This window comes from Orbicella faveolata, unplaced genomic scaffold, assembly GCF_042242905.1.
Source record: "Orbicella faveolata isolate gen_17 unplaced genomic scaffold, um_ofav_v1 contig_12, whole genome shotgun sequence".
NCBI classification, from domain to species: Eukaryota; Metazoa; Cnidaria; class Anthozoa; order Scleractinia; family Merulinidae; genus Orbicella; species Orbicella faveolata.
The window spans coordinates 9262612-9286500 of NW_028301539.1; the positions used below are offsets into that span (position 1 = coordinate 9262612).

Consider the following 23889-nt stretch of genomic DNA (forward strand, 5'->3'; position numbering starts at 1 on the left):
AGCAACACGTGGAGGAACGCGCCCTTGCAACTTGCCGACAAACGATACCGCATTGGTTACGCTACGTTGACGACACCTTTACCGCCGTTCACAAAGACGAAATTGACGATTTTCACGACCGTCTAAACGAACAGAACGTCGACATCCAGTTTACTAAAGAGATCGAAGAAAATGGAAAACTTCCTTTTCTGGACTGTTTGGTAAGCCGCGACAACAACGAACTACGAACGACAGTGTACAGAAAACCGACGCATACCGACAGATTACTTGACGAATCATCCTACAACCCGACTTCACACAAAGCCACGACTATAAAGACTTTGACGAGACGAGCGCAACTAGTTTGTGACACACCGGACAGCTTACGTGACGAAAACAGATACCTTGAACGTGTTTTTCACAAAAACAACTACAACGCTGACTTTATCAGACGAAACATTTTCCGACCTACTGAGGCTGACGCTACGAACAGGAACCCTACACTTGTTACTACAGTGACCATACCTTACATTAAGGGCACTCCTGAGACCATCTCACGGATCCTACAGCCCTACAACATTCGTGTAGCCCACAAACCTACAACTACGTTACGACACTTACTGACCAACGTGAAAGACAGAGACGAACCTAACAACAGACAGGGAGCAGTTTACAAGATCAAATGCTCCGACTGCCGGGCTTCCTACATTGTTGAGACTGGTAGAAACCTTAACACGAGACTGACTGAACACAAACGAGCCAGGAGAAATGGTGATGCCAACAATTACATTGCTGTACATCATCAACTGACAAACCACAACATTGACTGGGACTCTGCTCAGTGCTTAACCTACAGTACAAACTATTTTCAACGACTGATTCTGGAAAGCTGGTACACTAACCTAGAACAAACGCCTCCTAACGGATGTCAACAACTTCCGGCGCCTTACAAACGACTTATCCATGACGGAAACGAAACCGACAAACGGACTTTTAACAGACCGACTTAACAATACAAAAACCGACCTATTTGACTAACAATAGACGGATCGAAACCCACCAATGGCTGATGACAAACTTTACACGAGTCTTTCAGCCAATACCATCATGGCTATACTGACCAATCACGTTCAACGGACCAGACTTATAGCATCATCGACTGGCAAACACTATTCACTTGACTCTGAAAACGACTTCTGCTCAGGTTGTCGAAACGTCAGTCTCCAACAACAGTTCTTTTCAGAACTACACTCACCCGGACGATCACACTATACGAACTATTGATAGTCCTGGGTTCAAACCATTTACTAAGAAAATATTCGTTGAAATATTCAAACAGACAAGCATATCCAGCAGAAAGGTATCTGCACTTGAAATCGAAAAGAAACAAAACACAGCAGCATTTTCTGGCTTTTATGAACCATGAGTTACAGTCTGCCATCTTCAAAACAGGTGGAACACTGACAGTGCAGCCAGAACAGTTTAAAGAAGACGAATGTCTGATGACAGTATCGCATTTCAGGGCTGAAATAAGTAGCAATTTCTTGTCAAATTCGTGACACAATTCACAAGCACAAAACGATGCTCTTCGCACGACAACACTTCCAATGTGACTCTTTTTTCTTAGAGATGACATGATTTAGCATCTTTTGTGATTCAGTTACCAAAATTTGGATACGCTGTGCTCAGGGCTTGCTGTAATGCAAGTCTTGCCTGCGCCATCTATATAAAAATAAATTTCTATGTGCGAAATTTATTAACGTTTAGGAAAAACATAATTATTTGCACCACTCAGTTTGTTTTAATTTTTGGTTGTAAGACGTTGATCCAGAACAGTTTTGTCCAGTTTACTAACAATTTTTTCATAGTGTCTTACTCCAAACTTTACTGATCTTTCTTTAACCGACGCAAAAAAAGTAGTTCCGAGTTTTTCGCTGCACTGTATACAAGTTTAATTATTAAAGATTATCAGACATTAACTTTTCTTCAAAACATTTTTTTTCTTAATATCTCGCGATCATTTAGAGATTTAAATATTGTTCTTTGGCTTTAAATCAATGCTTTAGCCATACAATGAGCAAATTCTTTTTTTTTTTTTTTCTACAAAATTTGGCTTTTGAAGCCTAAGAGTAACTGTGAACAAGGTGACTGTAAACCTTCATGGGTCGTATTTCAGAAAATCTTTCGCACTCACCTTGCTTTAAACAAAACCACAGAAAGGTATAAATGAAAGTGCTCTGTGAGCAAACTCGTGAATTGAACAAAAGAATTAAAATATTTTTTGGATTATGTTTAGTATTATGTGGTTTAGGGAATATTGTGGTTGATTTTCATATTTAGAGTACGAGCAGTAGTTCAGTGTTAGCTAATAGGGTACCAAGGAAACAAAGTAACATTTGGATAAGAAGGCATTACAACTGAAACGATCATGCTATTACATTTGACAAGGGTGGACGAGGTCATGTGTTTTAAACATTTATCATTTTTGTTTCTGGTTCACCAAGAAATAGTTGGCAGTAAATGTGTTGAAAAGTGAACACTGGAAATATTGAAAATCAAGGCAATACTGTCTTAATGAAAACATTAATCAATCTCCCTTAATCAAATGAGATAAACAGAAACGAGTTTTGAATTTTGATGCAAAATGGCATTTTCAGGTTCTGCTTATAAGGACGTACATGTACAAGGACAAGTTCATGACATTTTCGATAGAAGTTTCCGATGTAAAAATTCCGTGAAATGCAAAGTCTAGGCGATATTTTCATTTCGATTTGCAACAAGGCGACGAGGAAACATGGGTTATTTTCCTTTGTCGAGGGAAATTAAAGAAAATTAAGCAAAAAGAGAGGAACAGACTTCCAGCTCATGTAACCAATGTAAGTATTCCGATGGTGAAGTATCCACAGCGAAGAATATCTAGTTCCATTGCAGCCTTAAGTTTCACTGGCTTTAAAAACTAGGAAAATGATTGGAAGAAAAACTAGCCTGCGAGAGCATCCGGTTTTTTTAGCTCTTGGTTTTTTGTTTTTTGTTTTTTTGCATGAAACAAGAGCAGAAAAAAACAAGTGCCCCTGCACGCTAAAGATAAAGACAAGCGACTCGATTGAGCCACGCGTTTATGAGCTAGGCGCAATTCAACCGGAAGTCGGATATTTTCGGACTTCAAATCGGATCTCTCCACGGTCGCTCGTTTTCCGACCGCTGGTCAAGGGGAACGAAGACTCTTGGTACAAGCCTGCTAACATTCCAGTGGAAACCACCAACCAGTCCGTCCGCAAGAACAATTTGTGATATCACCGGAGATTTCGATCTTATCTGACACTCAGTGCGTGTTTACCGACCAATGCGTAATTTTAGCAATTTTGACCTTCAGGTTTGATTTGTAATACTTGATAAACAATTACACTGAGGCCTTGTCCACACTACACCAGAGAAATTTGAAAACACAGCTTTATTTCTACGGTTAGGTCTTCCGTCCACACTAATTCGCCACGAAAACGGGCGCTCTTCAAACGAAAACACTGCCGGCTTTGTGTTTTAATGTGGACGGAGAACATTTCCAAAATGGAGCTTTCCCAAAACGATGACGTCACGATTTTCTCAAACACAAATCCAAAATGACTGGTGATTGTTGCGTTTTCTGATTTCTCCAACGAAGTGTGGGCGGAAAACATTTGATGTGTTTTCAGAGTGATTAACACCCTTTTCAAATTTCTCCGGCGTAGTGTGGACGGGGTATGAGTATTTGCAGTTCCAGGGTAGCTATTCAAAGTTAATGCTCACATAAACCAAAACATCCCGCATGAACGCCTCCAGATAGACTTGCCACAAGTAGACTTCTACTTCTAAAAAACATAGGCGCGCAAGGCGTGCAAGAGTTATTTTTTTGTGTGTGAAGTCTCGGAGATAGAAGCATTCATGGAGCTGTTTACAGTAATGATTTGGTTAATTCGACAAATTATTTTGGTTGCGGTGTACAGCAAGAAAAAAGCTGGGAATTTATGATGTACAGACGATGTTACATCGGTAATGGTAAGATAGCTAAATGGTAAGCCATAAGATGTTTGAGTGAACAAACTACAGTAATCTGACACGTCTCCAGATTAATGTAGATACCATCTTATTATTTTTTTCTTTGATTCGTTCTTTGATAAAACCCACACTGTGATTGGTGTGACAGGTGCACATGTATAACTCCCTCACTCACCGATCACATAACCCTTCCAACCCCCAAGAGGAATTTTTGCTCAAAAATGCTCAAGTTAAGAGACCTTTTCGCATTATATACGAGTCGTAAGTTTACCCTTTCTAGACAACACAACACAACAACACTACTTCACCGAAAATTGAAAGAAAGAGAAAAAAACCTCTCTGACACATTGAAAGTCTGATTTAATTAAATTGCACTTTAACTTGGTGTCACGCAGTCTTCAAAGAACAATTGAGCAGTTTTGATACTTTTTACCTTTAAAAATATCGGACTGAAAAGAATGTCATAAAACGCCCATCGAATAAAAATAAACTACTACTGCAGAGACGTAAAAACCGTCCAAAAATGAAAGCTTGTTTTGTTTAATATCCTGGGACAATAGCCGATAACTTGTCAGCTCTAATTGAATTTACTCCCATATAAAAACAAAAGTGTTAAGTTACCATTTGTAACTAAAGATAGCAAACATCTCGTGGGAACAAGTGGTGACGATTCGTCAGCTCTAATTGAATTTATATTACTCCCTTTTGAAAAACAAGAGTGTCAAATTACCCTTGGTAACTAAAAAATAAAAGTATCGTTATATTTGCATGCAACAAGAACAAAACAATCGTCACCTGCACTTACTATTGTAGACGTTAGAACTGTTTCAAATCTAAATAGTCTCGTCTCCTCCAAAACATGTCTTAAAAACTAGAAGCGACGATTCATGACCTCTAATTGAATTTACTCCTTGTGAAAAACAAAAGTATCAAGTTACCTTTGTAGCTAAAAATAAAAATATCGCGTTGTATTTTCATACTACGAACTCACGAACTGCTTCAAACCTCAAGGCTCATCTCGTCCGTAACTAAAATCCTCAGCCTAACCCACAGAAAATGTCGAAGTACGCCCAATATACTTCCTCCTCTTTTATAGAAGAATAAATATGGGCGTTCTAAATTGTGTCGGGATCAAATCTTCTCACATACCATTTACCTTTACAACAAGAAATTTGGTTGACTGTTTATAGTAGATCCAATCTGATTGGTGTGACATACATACATCTCTCACTCACTCACTCATCCATTGACCCGTCCATAACATACTCGACGCGCCGATTAAGAGGTATTTTTTTACGAAAAAAATAACTCAATGAAGTCGACTTGTTCCGCTTCCTCGGATTCAAATTTAAAATGTGTATAATTTTTGGCACGAAACATGGGTGTGACGTAATTATTCACAGCCTACCCCTAATTCCCTGGAGTTTTTTTTTTTTTTTTGAAATATTTCAGAGCAAGCGTAAGCAGAAAAATAAACCATATGCCCAGTAACCACAGCCATGTATAAGATCAGATTTAAGACATCGTTTATATAAAGTTGAACAAATGACGGGCCAAAATTTTAAAAAATATCAACAAAAAGAACTCAACTTGAGGAGTATTATAATTGATGAGAAAACAAGAGATTATATTTTTTTCTTTGTCGCGCGACAAAAGCCGAGAAAATTGAACACGCAAAAACGAGTTAATTATTGACTTTGGAGGACAAAGCGAAACCGAAAACAACAAAATTTCGATTCTTTTACTATAGCGGATCACATTTGAGAAAACACTGGAAATTAACAGCGAAAAGACATATCTAAAGTACAATTTAAAAACAAGAAATCAGATAATTTCTTCGCGTGCGACAAATAATGCAGCGCAGTGAAAGAGAGATGAAAGTTGTAAATAAAGAAGACGACAAAAACAAGCCAATTATTTTGAGACAAATCGTATTTCAACTGTGCTAAATTTGTGCCCACTCAGTTCTTTTCTCAGGAGTTTTATAGTAGCCGAATAAAACTAAAAAAAAAAAAATGTATTTGAACGAGGCGAATAAACTAAACAATAATATTGCTAACTTTAAAAACCTAAAATTCCCAAAGAAAGGTAACCGAATGAAAGACACATGACAGGAAGTTCAATAACAATGAGGTTTCATTCAAGATGAGGCCAAAACAAAACAAAACAAAAACAAAACCTATCTAAAAGCAAAAAAATGTTCAAAATTTCGCAGACGTGCTTCGTTGCGTGACAGCATGTTCAAATTAATTCTTTACGCTAAAGCGAAAGCTTGAGTTTTTATCGGCCGTGGCTTTAGTTCAAGAATTAGAATTAAACTACGAAGTAATACTGTGCATTACCACTTTTGTTTTCTAAAGTCCAGGAAGCTGCTTTAAATCCGGGATCTGTATTCAAAACCCATCTGAAAACGCAACGACTTTATAAACACAAGGTTGTATTTACCTTGAAAAACATCCTTAATTTCCGTGTCAGAATTTTCTGGCCCCAAAACTCTAGCTTTGACTCCTTTCTCGTTCAGGCTGGACACCTGGTCTTCCATAAAGGAAATCAAAAGAAAAATAACAAGACAAACTGTCTCAACAACTTCTCTTTCACCATGTTCAAAAAAGTCCAACACAAACGGCCTAATGTGGAATGTTTTAACATCTGAAGAGAGTTAAAAAACTCTCTTCAGATCCAGTCGGTGATCGCGACGACTAATGTATCCTTCAACTACTACGTTGATTCACTCCGATTTCTTCGAAACCAAGCTTCTCGAACAAAACATCTTGTTTCAGCTTACCTGTGTTGCGTGTAGCTTGCGAAGAGCCCCGGTGCAAAACGTGCCACGAAGACCTTCCCTCAAAACAAACGTTGCGATTCTATTTGCCGACGAATGAACACATGTGACCTCTACGTTTTACAAAAGGCACTGTCGAGCGTCAGAAAAACCCACGAATGCCAAATATACTCACTGACAGTTGCTCGGTGAAGGACAAATTAACCTCCAGACAATCCTGGTACAGACTCGAGCCCGCCGAGTTATCAGCGGTTTAACAAATTGTTATAGCGTTTGTTTTCTCCGCCCTACTCATGCCTTGTTCACAGAGGGTAGTGGGCAAGGTTGCGGGTTGAAAGGTTCCGTGATCGACTCCGGGTGGAAAGGAAATTCTTGTTTTCTTTTCCTTTCTTTTTTCGCTGTTTTTAGCGATACAATAAATAAATGCTCTGTGTTTATATCATTTTGCTCGCTATATGCGCATTTAGCATACCGTAACCGTACGTCAACGAACTCCGTTTCTGTAAAATCCATACGAAGTCCGCATCCAGTGAGAACTTGTGCTGCTCATCGATTTTACGATCCTCGATGTTCTCATTTTCGGTGGCCGAATCTTCCTTAACTTATATCTTTTAATTTCGGCCTTTAAAACAGCTTATTTTAATTAAAGATGAACAGCAATTTAAAGTAAGCCGCGAGCATACCTCATTTGCATAATGTTTACAGCCCATCGAGCGAGCGACACATTTTCCTACAACTCACGATAACTCGTGTTGCGCATGCGCAATTCACGAGTTAAAAATGGTAAAGCGAATAAATTATAGAATCAGAGCAAATAATTAAAAGATTTCATCTACTTCTTAGTGCAAGCAACCCTTCAAACGCGAAACTGAAAATGTTCCCTAAACTTGTTTACCTGCCTTCGCCTTCGCACGTTTTACAAAACAAACTACACTATGTCAATAAGCAAATGTCAGACTACAAACAATTCACAGGAAAACCGAAAAGACGCACAGCGCTTCGATCAGCGTAAGAGGAGAAGTGAGGGAAACCGACGGCAAAACTAGCAAGTAAAGTCATCTACCAGTGACCCGAAACAACAACAAAAACTTGTAAATGCCATTGCTGAAGTCATATCTTTTCCTTTTCTTTGGCGGCTGGGCTAAACTATGAGCCTTTAATTTGTCGTTGTAGCAGTGAGTTCCCCTTTTTTGTTTTTATGGAGGGATTCTTGGTCTTTCATCTTTTTTATCAGCCAAGGTTTCTTACAATATTTACAATTCATAATGAATTTTTCAGACCTTCTCTAAAGTGCAGTGATCTTTCTTTGATAACCGACGCGAAAAAGCAGTTCTAACTCTTTCAATTTAAACAAGTTATGCATATCTCTTTAATTCAAGCCCCATTTGATGTTATTGCTGAGTATAACCCTCAGGTATTCATTAACATTTCTTCAAAACAACCTTTTTTCTATATGTTGCTATCGCTTGACGATTTTTTTTTCCTAGCTCTAAATCGATGTTCTACCTATACAACATTTTTTCTTTGACAATTTCTAACCCTTAATGTAAAGTTCTTAATCTAACAACCTACTATTAAACAACCTACACCATGTCAATCAGTAGATGATGGACTATAAAAATATAACAGGCTCCTTCCATATTCGTATTTTTCTATATTGAACTAGACAAATATTTTTTTGTAGATCTTCGTCACTTCAGAACGGTTTAGAGACGAAGTTTTTAAAATATCAAAAAAGCCACAGACGCTCTGTTGCAGCGTTAATCGAGTAATGGAAATTTTTTCATTTTGATGTCATTTTGTTTCTTTTGGTTATATTTTGCAAAAATCCTATAAATTTGCTTCAAGCTAGGGAATCCACGGAAAACTAAACCCAAGTTTTCGGCTGCTAAAGAGGACTGTTATAAATGGCTCTAAGTGTCCAGTAGGGCACGACGAGGATGAGTAAGAAAGAATTTTCAAGATTTTCACACCTAATCAAAGAGGTTGTCAACGGAGTCATACCGCCGACCAATGAAAACCAAGCTCGAAACTCCAATAGGTAGCTCTAATAGAAATTACCCATCGAAATTTGCGGGCAAATACAATTTTGCATATTGATTTGCAGTAACGGAGAATTTGAGATCCAAGAGAAAGGCTTCTGGCAGACAGAAAACAAACAAAGTGCTCCGGTCGGCAAAACAAAAATAGAAACTGACAGTTAAAATTAATCAACAGGCGATCGTTGCACGCCGGGCCAGCGCGCGTCACAAAGCTGCATTGCAATGTTTTCAAAAATGGCGGCGGAATTCGGAATTTTCGCGAGAAGACTGGGGATGAGTAAGGTTTGCTATAAATACAGGGTCCTCGTGCCTTCTGGGAAAGATGTGGAGCTTCATTCACAAAAGAACATGGTAGGTTGTTCCTTCAGCTTTCAGAAGATACCAAACATGCCATGGTTTTGCTATCGAAGGACGGACTTTCTACGAGTAACTTTCTTGGTGTAATGGCGTAGATTTGCTCGAAATTACAAAGGTAAGTTTTTGGCTCGGAAAGAATTTAACAGTTTTCCAAACAGCAGCATTTAAAATAAATATTTTGCATCTTTGAGACATAGAGAAGAATTGTATCGTTTTTGTTTTGCTGAATTTTAGCTTATATCTGAATACCCGGGCTAAACGCATAACAGTGTCTTGTATATTGCACTAGGTGAACTGTTGGCATCATGCCACACACTAAGAACAGTCGATTCGATGTTAATGCCTTTATGAAGGCCCGAAAGGAAGCGAGACAGAAAGCAGTGGAACAGTGTAGAAGTTTGAAGGCAGAGCTCAGCACGAACACGAGAAAAATTAATAGACTAAAATCAAAGGTTGGTTAGGTTAGTCAGTGAGGACATACATGTAATTATTGAGTTATATTAATTAACTGATCAAACACTGATACATGCTGTTAGTATTCTGTGTTGTGTTTTTAAGTACATTAGGTATAAATAAATAGATTACATGTAGTTAGTTATTTAGGTAGCTAGTTATTTTGCTTGTTATACATAATAACTTTAAGTTAATTAGTTTTTAGAGTAGTCACCTTGAAGATATTAGCATTAAACAAGCTACTCTGTTAGTTTGAGATTAAACAAAGTTTTTTTTCTTTTTATGTATTGATAAATACTTCTGATTTGTTCATCATTTCTGGAAAATGCTACATCTATAAATTGCTACTTATAATAATTAATTAATTAATTGCTGTTAGCTTTTGTTTTATTTGTGGAATGAACATTTTGAAAGTGAAAGATTAATCTAATTTTTTGCTTCCTAAAGGTCAGTGATTCAGGGGAAGTATTGAGAGACTTGACTCGTGAGACTCAAAATGTTGAGGTTAGTATAATAATCTTCACTATAAGGTGATTTGTTTCAGTGCTGTATAGAAGAGGGGGTAATGAAGTTTTTTTTTTTTTTTTTTGCAGTTACAACCAGTTAACACTGATATTAGTTCCCGAACAAGATCCCCAACTATTTTGGTGGATGGGAAATCAAATATGCAACCAAGAACAGCAGCGAAAAGACGGCTTGAAACAATGAAAACTGCTTCCAGAATCCATGGAGGTTCTGAGAATAACTTAACACCAGCCTTTGACGGGATGTTTAACACCGTAGCAAAACGATGTAAAGTAGACAAAATGAAAGATTATGTTTTAAGTCAGAAAATCTTAACAAAGAAGGTAGTCTCAGCTGCATTTAAGGAAAATTCAAAAGCTTTTGAAAGCTCGCCAGAAAATGTAAACAGAAGCATTGCAGTTTTCTATAGTAGTGGTGTAATGGGCAAGCGTAAATATAAGTCTGTAAGACTTGCATTATCAATGAAAAAAAAAGGAAACAATGGGAAACGGGAGGTCAGCTATTACTGTGATGCCAAACTGCCCTATTCCAAAATTGCTGCCCTATAACAAGCTTGTCAAAGAAATCAACCAAGTCAGCATTGGAAATGTGTACAAATTAGAAGAACAGTTTCAAGGTGTTATGGAAGATGAAACAACACAAGGTTGCTTTCGAAAGTTAATTGAGTATTTGCCACGCTTAGCAAAATTTTACCTCAGAAAAGACAAGAAGGAAACCCTTCAGTGGTTTGGCAAAACTGAGGGTACTTTTTTATTTGCAGTGGGTGGGGATGGCTGCCCATTTGGGAAGAACGAAAGTGCATGTTCCTTTCTGTTAAGTTTTATTAATGTTGGTAAGAGGGTTGCATCAAGCAATGACAACTTTATTATTTTTGGGGGTAATTGTGAAGAAACTTCGCCAGTTGTGCGTAAGTACTGTCAGTTCTTGTGCAAAGAAATTAGTGAGATAGAGAAAAAAGTCTTTGAAATTGAGGGCTTCCATGTAACCTTTAAATGTGCCGAATTGCCAAATGACATGAAGATGTTGGCTATGCTGTGGGGCGAACTACCCAATAGTGCAAGATTTTTCTCAACTTTTGCAGATGTTTCAAAAGACAACTGCATTGACTTAAAGGGGACATTTTTATCCCACTTAAGTTTGTCACAGGGAAGTACTATCCGGCCACCAAGGACACAGACCATGTGGAAGCCTTGGAAGTATGAAGAGAGGATCAAAATTGCAAATGAGGTTGACAAATTTAAAAAATCCTTGTCTGAGAAACAACTGAAGGAGAAACAATTTCGAAGCAAAGTCACAGAATTTATTGCACGTAAGAAGAGTCGCCAAGAATTTGTCCCTTTAATTGGGAAATTGATTGATCTTGCCCATGTGGAGCCTTTACATATTAAGAATAATGCCTGGCAGTATTTCTTTAAGGGGGTTCTGAAAGAGGCAGTTGAAAAATCAAATCTTCCAGACAGCTGCAAAAAGTTTGCAGACATTCCAGATGACAGTATTGTCTCTAGAGTTGTAACTGCACTGAAGTTTGAGGTAAAGGCCAAATGTTTGACAAGAAAGGTAAAGAAGTGGTACGATGAAACACAGGGTAAGGGTCAGGATCTCCAGTATAGATTTACTGGAAAAGATTCCAGGCTACTTTGTCACAATTTTATGAGATTAATTAAATGGCTTAGTAGTGAAAATGATTCTCACCAGCAAAGGAAAACAGTTCTGATTTTTGCATACCTTGGGCTGAGACTAAGGGATTGTGTCTCACTCTTCAGTAGGTTTGATATCACTGTTGAACAGGTTACAGAACTGAGCATTAGTGCTCGTGACTATTATCGGGTGAATGCATTGTTTCTCCCTACCTCCGTAAATCCTACTGTGTGGACTATAGGACATATCATTCCTGCCCACACTAAAGAGGTACATGAGAAATATGGGCAAGGGCTTGGTATCGTAACAATGGAAGGGAGGGAGGCAAAACATATTGCTTTGAAAAAACTAAGCTAAAATACATTTTATAAAAGGCGCTGGTATGAGATTTTCAAGCATGAGTTTGTAAGGTTAGTGTGGCTTCCTGAACAAGGGTTCAACCTTAGTACATACAAGCATACTGCTGTATACATCCCAGACAGGGTGTTTTCTGACCCAAGGTTTTGCTACTGCAATCTAGAAAAAGCTAGTCCCACTGATGGAAAATGTACATTCTGTGGTGATCCAGTTATGAAATTTATCCAGCAGAGTGTTGAGCAGGGAAAAGTTTTGCCGCAGCTGTTAGGTGACACCAGGGCATAAAAAAAGTCAGAGATAGTTAATCACATGCAGGACTAGAAGTAGGCTTGCAAAGCAGTAGGCCATGTGTGGCTCAAATGTGTTGCAGGAAACATTTATTTATTTGTTTATTTAGAGTGGTTTTCAATTTAGTGTTGTAAAACCAAAACCAAACTAATCACTTAGCAGTTAGACTACTCAGCCAATCTCAAACCATGGAGAAACCAAAACCACAGTTATTGATTGTTGAGGGCATCAGGGATTTTGCGTACAGTGAAAGTTGTTGATTGCTTTCGAAACTTAGTTGAAAACCGCTCTAATAAACCAACATTTATTTACTCGTGATGACCTATAATGTTCACTTTCATAATTTTGTTAAAGAAGTGGGCCAAAAGTTGTAACAGGTAACACATTAAATGCATTGTATTGTGGGAAACATGTATATGTTTACTTAATTATGAATATACATTTATTTATTTATGACCCATAAATGTACACTTTCATAAACTTGTTAAAAAATATTGGGTCAAAAGTTGTAGCAGATTACACATTAAACAATAAATTTAAAAACTGAGTAATGAAGTGTCAGTCTATTAGTTTTGCAACAGTCTATTTCAACTTTCAAAAATATACCCATATGCATTTGTAAACTTGTAGTAGCATTTAATTACAACATATGACCCTTTCCTCGAGTAAGACAAGGTAAATGGCTTTTGGGCACTCAAAACCACCCTTGCATTTCCTTTCCTAGAACCCTGAAATGTCTTTGAAAAATACTCCAGGATTGCTTCTCGGTTGACGCCGCAGAGTCGAGATAAATCTCTAACCACTCGATTCTCTTCGGTGTAAGCAATGATATCCAGGAATCTGCTTTCCGAATGGGTGACACCGTAAGTTGACCTTGCCTTCTTTACCATATCCAGAAGAAAAGCGAATATTTGCACTGGCAAATCCCTTGTAACTTGGACAGTCCAAGGATTATGGGCTTTATTCCGGGAACTGAGTCGCCTATGCAACTTTTTCGACAAGATGGTTCTTTCCCCAGCAATGATCGACCCAACTTCAATGACCGAATTTCGCACTCTTTCAGTCGAGTTCTGATTATTTCGATGCTTTTCGAATAATCATATTAGGTTTTCCTCAACTTCGTTTTCAAACAGGACAAAGTTATCAACATCATTACGCAGAGGGCGTAGGATCTTCGTGGCTTCATTTATAATTTTCACATTGGCCGCCATTTTTAACTTGAATTTCATATCAATACCGCTGGCTGAACATGGAGCTACAACAGGCGCCTAACTGCACTTTTGAGACGCGCGCTGGCCCGGCGTGTTGCAAGACTGGTCATTACTAATCACTCGCTTAGTTTAAGTTTTGCTGTAGTAGTATGTTTTTGATTTTCTTGGAGGTTGGCCCTTAACTTCCCAGCGGTGAATTTTTTCCTTCTTGCTTTCATGGTAGGAACCTTCGTCTCTCCAGATTTGATCCAAGTGGTCTTCTCTCTTGACAACGAATTTGTAACAAACGTTTTTACAGACTCTTACTCCAGTTCTATCATTTGAGACTCTTTCAAAGTGTATATCACATGAAAAATAATTTCTGCTTATTTGAAAGGCCTTTCGAAATACATAAGAATGGAGTTTTTCTTTTGGAAATATCTTTTTTCGTTGTAGAGATATTGACGTTTTTCTATTTTACAAACTAGATCAGGAATGACATCGTAAGGTTTGCAACTTAAATACTGAAATAAACAATATCTCTGGAAATAATGAAGCAGTGTTCTTGAAACTTGACACCACAAATGCGCACGACAAAAGAAACAAAATGACACCCTTAGTGTTGTTTCCATGACAACAGTTTTGCTGCTGGTGCTGACTTAATAAAAACTGAAATTCCCAGTTTTAAAATTAACCAAAAACCATCTACCCCACCCAATCCGATGATGGGAGTTAAGACAATATGGGAACTATGTCTGTTCCAAGTAGGACCCTTCTTCTAACTTTAGAGGTTGCAAATGAGGATATTTAGTTTTTAGACAAAAAGAGACTGGAGCCGAAAGAGTTGCTATGACAACAGCACTAAGGGTGTCATTTTGTTTCTTTTGTGGTGCACATTTGTGGTGCCAAGTTTCAAGAACAATGCTTCAATATTTCTAGAGATATTTTTTATTCAGTATTTTACCATTTTTTAGGTGCAAACAATATGATGTCATCACTGTTCTAATTTGTATAATAGAAAAACATCAATATTTCTAAAACAAAAAAAAAGATCTTTCAAAAAGAAAAACGTTATTCTTCTCTATTTTGAAAGGTCTTTCAAATTTGCACAAATTATTTTTTTTTATGTCATATACACTTTCAATGTAAAGAAATTACATGTATCACTAGACAGTCTTTGTCATTCAAGTCCCCGTATGAAGTTATCTGAGAAAAATCCACAGAGCGTCCCATGTTTAAAGTGCACCTAACCCCAAAATTTTTTTTCACTAAAACGAATCTAGGCTTTATTTGAAGCATTTGGGCGAAGAAATTTTTGAATTTGGTTGAATCCTCGATTTTCTATGCCCTTTCAAAGTCGCGCCTGAAGTGTTTCACGACTGCGTTTTAGGGAGTCTGGGGCGGCGGTTCCTGATGACGTCTACCCAGGAACCAAACACAATGGCGCCTCAGTCAGCTCTCTGTATTTGCTGGAGAAAATGGAAAACAAAACTAATCGTTCCGATGTATTTTGGGACTAAAACGTCCAAGCTTTGTCTCAGAATCATTTTGTTTCATCACTGGAGTCAGAGTTAAGTTTCGATTTGGAAGACACCAAAATAAACTTCGATCGAGCACGTTCGACAACTGTGAACTCACTGCTTAGAGCTTTGAGAGCAATTTACAATATTTCAAGCGACGAAGGGGAAGACTTCTTTGCCGACGAGCTGCTTGTATATTAGGAATGGAAAGCTAGATACGAAGTGGAGGAGCAGGCAAACGAAAAGCAGGAAAGAAAACTCAAGGACTGCTTTGGATGGTAATTTCGTCAACTAAACATAAGATTCCCACGCGTGTTTATAGCCCGTTTACATTTGTCCTTAGCGAGAATGTATTTTGTCAAGGTATGATTGTTCTGTTAAATCCAGTTTGTGTTTTACTTTCTGTTGAATGCTTCATGTTTATAAGAGCGACGTACGTGTTGCAGTTTTCGAGACTTGATGACCTCCAAAACATTGGCTTCGATCGATTGAAAATCGTACTGTTTGGACCTGTATTTTTGAAGCTGCGAGAACAAGGTGGAAGGAAACATTTCATACAATTACCGATTTCACATTGTCACACGTTTTAAGTCGTAACTCCAAATAACCAATGTAATATTGTTCTCAAAGTTTGCAGTGAAATTCGTCGGATAAGCGAAAAGGATGTGTTCCCTAAGCGGTCCGCAGACAATGTTCCGCAGTCATATTTTCGACGCTATTGCACAGAATCTCTGTCGCACTGCTGATTTCCAAACCTTCGAAAAACTCTGTGAGTCTACCAATTTTGTTGTGATGTAATTCTAAAGGATTAATTTTCTACTTTTATTTAAATCGAAAGAGAAATAAGTGCTGGTTAGCGGCGTACAGTTGCGACCTATTTACATATCAGTTAATACGCTTCTTGATCATAATCGGATCACACAACTTTGCCGGTTATGTTATAAATACTGTGGGATTGTAAGATATAGGTTTCCGATAGTATTTCTAAAAATTTCTGGTTAGCTTTAAGCAGAAAATTTATGAAAATAGCGTTCGAAAGTCTGCGGAACAAATTCCAGTGAGAATTCTTTAATGGTTCTTACAGATTCAGTTCGCTTGTTTCGGTTCGACAAAATCAACCGTCGTTTACGTCTTTACTGTACTATTAGCCGATCATCGTCAGTAAATTGTACAGTATATCTTTCTTTAAATCTGGAATATTACTGCAACAGCCGATAGCACCTCTGGAAGGCGTTTCTGCGCACTTTTCGAATGTGTATTGCACAATCCTGAAGGAAATGAGAGGACGTGAGATATCCAACCTTCCTGGGTAGACGTCACAAGAGCCGCTGGACCCATTCTCCTCAAACTCGGTCGTGAAACAAAATGGCGGTGTTTTGGAGCTATTTTCGAGATTTCGTCGGGGCACAGAAAATCGAGGATTTCACGGAATCCAAATTTTTTTTCGCAGAACTATTTCAAATAACAAGTAGATTTGTTTTAGCGAAAAAACAATTTGGGGGTTAGGTACACTTTAATGAGGATTCCTAGGAAATGGTTTGCTTTAGGTATAGTTTTAGTCAAAATGCTAATTCATGGCTATAATTTTGAGAGTCTTTTGACATCCCCTGAGGATTTGGCGAATCTGATGAAACATGTGAATTGTAGAAAGCAGATTTCTCTCGTTTAAGTGAGACCAATTTTCTTTCCTTTTTTTTATTTTCAAGGCCTTGATACTTTTGCTCAGTGTTTCCATGCTTGCAAAAAATGTGAAAGTTTCGCTCAGAGGAAATATCACAGTTGTATTACAGTCCATTCTCTCCCATTTTGTATTTAGCCACTCGTCGGTCGATAGTCGACTCTTAATGATAAATAGCTTGGAATGATCTACTCATACTAATTAACAGGAACAGTTAGATAGTACATGTAGCTGTAAGTCGTAGACTGAAGTCAATTTATGTCTTGATTAATATTACAAATTGAACGATAACTTAAGGTTCGTGAATGCCTTAACTGTAAGTAACAGTTCTATTAAGTAGACATTATTGAACAAGGAATTAAAACCAGCTTTAAATGAAAATTCGGATAGTGAGAAACTTTCTCTTTACTAGCCTTGCATGCATTTTTAATATTTTCCAGCAGACATTAAGATATTGGTCTGCATTTTATCCGTTTTCCACCATCCATTTCTTTTAAAATTAGGTTCAATTCTTTCTCCTTAGCATTTAAGTGAATTGCATTCTATCCAACTGTCAGTTGTCAAGATGTATGTTGAAGCATATGACACGTCAAGTCATTGACCAAAGTTCCTTTTGCGTTGTTGTTTATTTAAGCAATAGACCACTCTTTCTATGGGTTTACTGGTGCAATAAGCCACGCGGGATGTTGGGAGAACACGAGAAAAGCTTTTCTCGTGTTCTCCCAATATCCCAAGTAACTTCAAAAGTAACTTCAGAAGTTACAGTTGTTGTTGTTGTTGTTTTTTTTAAATCGTTTATAATCTAGACATTGATGAATGTATTACCGGCAATTATGATTGCGACGTGAATGCAAACTGTACCGACACAGTTGCCGGACATAAATGTACTAGTAAGGAAGGATTTATTGGAGATGGTCGCTAGTGTTCAAGTAAATTGACTCTACTCTAAAGCCAGTTTGGGCCATTTTTAGGGTCAAAAAAAAAAAAAAAAAAAAATGTAACAATGGCTAGTTAAAGGTTACGGACAATCAGCTATCTCATCAGGTATCCCTTGTTTGAGTAGTATAGTTTGGGGTTTTTCAAGGTTGACCGCTTCTATTTCTTCTTGTTCCTGGCTCTTAAAAGTAAGTGAAATCTCGCGCGGTACCGTCTATTGAAAAGGATCCGAGGACTTGACCGGATCCTTGCCTGTTTACTGGAGGAGAGACCAAGACAAGGGGTCTCCGACCATCTCTCCACCGCTGACCAACCGCTGCTTAATTAGCGTATGAGATATTTCGCAGATACAAAGCGACTGAGTTCGGCTATCTTAACCTTGGTTTGTATAGGTCACCAATTCCAAAAGATAAGATTTAAAGAAAATGTTATATCAACAATAAGATTTGTATGGTGGATAGTACATATATGATTAATATTGTGCTAAGTTAATGCCCCAGACGGCCTTTGATTCAAAGGTACGCAACGCAACGAGGAATAAAGCTCGTTTCGGAGAAATTTTCGTGTATTTAGTGGAGAAAGTCCCGAGACCTTTAGACAAGGATCTTTTCTCTGTGGGATGAGTTTAACCTCGGAGCTCGCAGAGCAAGGAAACTCCTAAAAGTGTGCTCTTACTGTAACGGCCCAGTAGCTTCCTCAGTCGATTAAAACCAAGTGATTTAAATGCGGGATAGTACATATATGATTAATATTTTGCTCAGTTAATGCCCCAGACGGCATTTGATTCAAAGGTACCTAACGCAGTAACACGATTGTCCGCTTTTTTGTTTCTTTGTTTTAGTACAGTATGTGGACCAGTTGGTGTAGAGGACAAGATCAAAATACCAGATGCTAGAATGACGGCAAGCACATATTTAAATAGTAAATATTATGCATACTATGGCCGGCTCAATGAAAACAGGGGAATGGGAGCGTGGTGTTCAAAAGAGACACGAAAGGGAACAGACTATCTTCAAGTTGATATGGGTACCGTGCACTCTGTTTGTGCATTGGCAACACAAGGAGAAAAAGGAGGCTCTCTCTCTCTAGCAATAATAACATCAGTGATAAAATAATAATAATAATAATAATAATAATAATAGTAATAATGATTATGATGATGATGATGATGATGATGATGATAATAATAAACCAGAGAAGGCTATTTATAATTATTTTTTTAACCACTGTATTATACAAGCTCAACTATAACCAACATATTTTCGCGACCTTTATTTATGTACTATTACAGCAGTAAAAGTTGATTTCCTCGGTTGATTTAAGTTATAAGCGCATAATGCAAACTGTTGTGCAATTTTTTTTTACATTTGCAGATTTTCGCAGGAAGCACGGATCAAAACAGTATTGTGAAGCATTCAGTCAGTCCTGACGTCAAAGCAAGCCTCGCTTGATTTTATCCCGTATCATGTAAGACATGGCCTTGTTTGAGGATTGAAATATTTTCGTTAAAGTAGTCACACAAAATCTGTTTTTACTACCGACTTAAAGGTAATTGGCATTGTTGTATTTGGCCACAAATGCATAAATTAGGCGTTAATTTGTTAGGTAAAACGAAAAAAAGAAGCCATAATGCCACTGCTGAGAAACTCCTGACACAATACACGAAGCTTTCTCAAGTAGCTTAATGATGATTTCCAGTCAGTACTGCGCAGTCTCAGCACCTTGATGTTTATAAACATGAAAAATCTTACTTGATGGAATGCGAATCGATGTTATTCGTTACGAACTATATCTTATCTCTGAGGCCTTTTAAATTCTTTTCCAATTGCGTAATTGATTTTTACAGCTGCGAAGTTGTTACTTCAAGTGATAAATTATGAGAAAGAACGAAACATAAAGCATCTCATTCATACTGATGGTTACCTTTGAATTTACTTCATGTAAGTAGTTGGGAAATGTTCACATTTTGTGACTTCATACATGAAACAAAACAAAAAACGTAAACAGACTCTCGAGAGTGTGCAGTACGGACTGAAAGTGATCTTTAGTGGGTCAAAGACTTTTGCTGGTAAAAGCAATTCATTGGTTGTAATTCTGACGACATAAACGACAATGGAGGCAAATTTATCATACCACCAAGTGTTAACGTCCTAATCGTTTTTAATTAAGGACGTTCGCGCTAATTGTTTCTGCGCATCCTTACTGCGCACGCAAATTCAGTAAAACTCATCAATTATGACATTGACAGAATTGATAACAAAAGTGTAATAATACTAGATCCTCTGTCTCAAATAACTTTTACTCACAAAGTTCTAGGCTCTCAATTCAAGTGAACTCATTTTCTAGAATCGGAACAAAAATTTGGAATGAAATGCCTATGTCTTTAAGAAAACTTCCAAAAAATGTCTTTAAGAGGAAAATAAAACAAATACTTTTTGAAATTCTAGCTTCAGAAGACTGTTATATTGATCTTTCAGAAATCGTTCAAAAAGTAAAGATGAATTTATTTTCCTCTTGGTATGTATTCATTAATATTCAATAATATCGTTTTAGTGTATCTGTTGTCTCTTGTTATAACTGTTGTTAATTATTATTTGTAATACGTTAGTTTATTAGTTGTCTCTGGTCATTGTTGTCAATTTTAGTCTGTTTATTTCTCTTGTTGCCTTCAGTTGTATTTAGTTGTACCTAGTTGTATATTAATAATTTGTGTCAACATGACCCGCCTAGATTAGCTCAGCTACCTGCGGGCATGTTATAATTGTAATTTTTAATTTTAAAACAAAATAAAATGTATATATGTAAACAGTGTACTCGTGGGTGTCAGAGTGAAACTATTTGAAATGCCACTTTCATTTCCTAAGGAACATTGAAGTCTAATATAACTCTAGGCTCACTCTCCGCTGTAACTAATAACCAGCTCATCTCACTTGATGCCAAAGTGGTTAAACTTCAAGGTCGCAAAAAGGTTAACACAAGATATGGCTTGGAAGAAAAGACCACTGGGTTCTTAGTTGATCCTCACTGAGTAATTACTATTGAACTCTGGGAAGACTTCGTTCCTCAAGTTTAAGAAGGTAGCACACACACATTCAAGAACTTGAAAGTACACAAGAACCAATATAACGGAAGTCTGTTTGTTGGAACCCCTGTTGGATGTAATTGTACAATTACTCCACGAGAAGACTTCTCCCAGCCGTTGGCCACTCCAACTGACTAGCGCGATACGTTCCTTACGAAAACAACACAAGCTGCATTTATGGGCATGAAAACATTTACATTCTACTACACATGTTTTCAGTGCAAAAGTAAAATAACTGACAGCACGCAAGTCATAACAAGATGCACAAAGTGCGGTCTTACGTAGAAGGTTGAAAAGTGGAAGAAAACATGCTATATTCAAGCCTTTATTGAAGACGACAATGCTTCTGCCAGAAGTTGTTCTGTTGCAAGCACTTGGTTTACCACACGACCAACCTCTAACAGAGAACATCATAACAAGCGACCTTCTAAGTCTACCGAGACAGAACATCTCGTACAACCGAAAAATGAAAGATCTCTCCGTCCAAAGCTTGTAAGGCACTAAGGACTTTGCAACCTAAACACTAACATAAAAGCGTGTTAATACGCTTTCAATGCTCCAAGCAATTTGTTGACTCTGGAACTTTTCCTTAGTACCAATCAGTTATTTGTTAATTTTTTTTTTTTTCATTGCATGTTCGAACGTTCTTTTACGACTGAATTATGAAAACTGTTGCTTGCAATGCTCGCTGAAGATATTTCGTAGTCCGGACTTCACGCGCTATTTCACGGGCACTATGTTATAAAATGGACAATAATAAGACAGATGGCCAATGTTATAGCTTTGCCTAGATTTAACGATCTTGGACGTTCGGTGACCCCTATTTTTCTTTTGATGGATCATTTTCTCTACCTATTTTCTACGTTTAGCGAAAAAATGAAGAAAATCTATCAATTAGAATTTTTTGCAAAACACACCATCGAATTCAGTTATTTTTAGCTCTTCGTTTCGCTTTGCGGCGGTTTCAATTGCGTTAAGTTTTGTGAAAACGTTGGTAAAATTTGGAATTATTTACGCAACAGACCCACTTGTACAAAATATGACTAAGATCGTTTGTCTCTGTTGACTCACCTTCGATTTTTTTTAACTATAAACCCCAATAGACCATGCTGAATTACGTGCGCCAATTTTTCAAAATCAGGGTACTTTTTCACACTCTTTATCTCTGAAACGAAGCCTGCATTTCTGATGACACGACTGACTTATTATCTGACTGCAGTAAAAATTTAAAAAAATCTATCGACTGGAAAATTTTCGCGCGAACGTCCTTAAGTGAATTGGTGCTTCCGACAGGTGAAGTGACATGTCACTTGACGTTTAGCGCAAAATTGCCATTATTTGAGGAATTGAAGGCGGATTTTAGCAATATCATCCAACAAAAACGCATTTAAGATGTAGTTCAATTATTTTCATCCTCTCACGTTTGGAATGACCGTCCCTCTTTTTGCAGAAACATTTTATAAGGTGAGAGGCCCTTCTTTTACAAAATTCGACTTTTGATCATTTATATCTGCTAAAAAAGAAATCAAGAAAGATCATTCTAAACGTAGCAAGATAGATAATTTAAATTTTCACCGAAAACGCTCATTTACTGATCAATAGAATGAAAATCCGATCACGAATGATCACGTGGCAGGTCACGTGATCAAAATAATATGTTAAGGCAAGGTGGACGCCCGGGTTTTTAATCAAGAAAGAATTCAGCTGGGTGAAACAAATATAACAAGATATAAAGCGGTCAAACCATAATTCTGCTTTACATTCCTGACCCAGGCATTAAACTGCCTGAGTTAAGTTCATTTTACGAAATGTACGTATACCTTTTATTATTGATTATTGACGGTCTGTATTCCGTTGGAAACAATTGTCGGGTAGCAACTTTCATTTTTGTTTACCAGACTAATTATTCTTTACCTTACCTTTAGAGAAGGATTTTCAGATAAAAGAATAGGTATCGGTTTTCGTTGGTGAATACTATCAACATAGGATAATCTAACGAGGGAGCATAACTTAGGAATGGCCATTTATAATAGGTTGTCTCATAGGTGCACAAAGACGGAACTCATTCAAAATACAATCTGTTATAAACGACATGTAATGAGTAGAGTAGTTTTATCACAAGGCTGATAAATTTAAAAACAAAGTATAGCGGACAGTTAATGGAGTTTGTTCTAAGCTTGGATAATTAGTAGACAACTAGGATCCCTGCAAGCTTTTTAGCTAGTTGTCATACAATTAACACCACAGCCCCCACCCAATCTCCCACAAACACACACAGCACTCCTCCCCAGGATTTATGAGGGGGGCAAATCCCTCAGGCTTTGTAAGAACGTAGTTTTATCATATTTCATTCGTGTATTATTTCAAAGGCCCATTGGTCACGCGTAATGTCAAGTTAAATGTTCGTCTTTCAATCAGTACTAACTACGTGATATTCTCTAGATAATTGTTCTTTTACCCATCTTAAAATTGTTTATTCATCTGCACACGGCTATTTGAACATTTTAAAGGAAGAATTCTCAAGAGTATCATCACATAGTCTGAAATGGGGCAACAAACCGCCCAGTCGTAAAAGGTCTAAAGGCCTAAACATCGACGTAAAACACAACTGATATCTCTACTGGGGAAAATACTAGTCGTGACGTGTTTAAACCAGCTTGTTTTGTTGACACAACGTCTATAGACTGTCTTTTTTTACAACACAACATCGTTATGTAGTAGCAGCTGTGGACCTGTGTACTTGTGGAGCCTAGGACCTGTGGGCTCGACGGCTTTGGACAGAATGCATATATGTATGTAGTAAGAGGTGTGGACCTGCGGGCGCTGGGCAGTGGACCTATGGACTTGTCGGCTGTGGAGAGAGTGTCTACAATGTATGTAGTAAGAAGTGTGGACCTGTAGACCTGTGGACCTGTGGACTCGTGGACCAGTGGACCTGTCGACCCGAGAACGTGTTGACCTGAGGGCTTTGGACTCGAAGTATATATGTATGAAGTAGTAGCTTTCTGTGCCTGTAATTTACACCTGACA

The 23889-nt window shown here is 37.6% G+C and overlaps 1 protein-coding gene across 1 annotated transcript; it reads left to right on the top strand.

The window, feature by feature from the left end:
• Positions 1 to 9919: 9919 nt before the first annotated feature.
• LOC110064439 (uncharacterized) lies at positions 9920 to 12443 on the top strand. The gene has a single exon (XM_020771495.2). The coding sequence runs from the start codon at positions 10651 to 10653 to the stop codon at positions 12163 to 12165; it is 1515 nt and encodes a 504-aa protein (XP_020627154.2). The 5' UTR covers positions 9920 to 10650; the 3' UTR covers positions 12166 to 12443.
• The last annotated feature ends 11446 nt before the right edge of the window (positions 12444 to 23889 follow it).

Bases quoted from the DNA above. Each gene is read 5' to 3' on its own strand.
- LOC110064439 (XM_020771495.2), top strand. From the start codon at position 10,651: ATGGGAAACGGGAGGTCAGCTATTACTGTGATGCCAAACTGCCCTATT.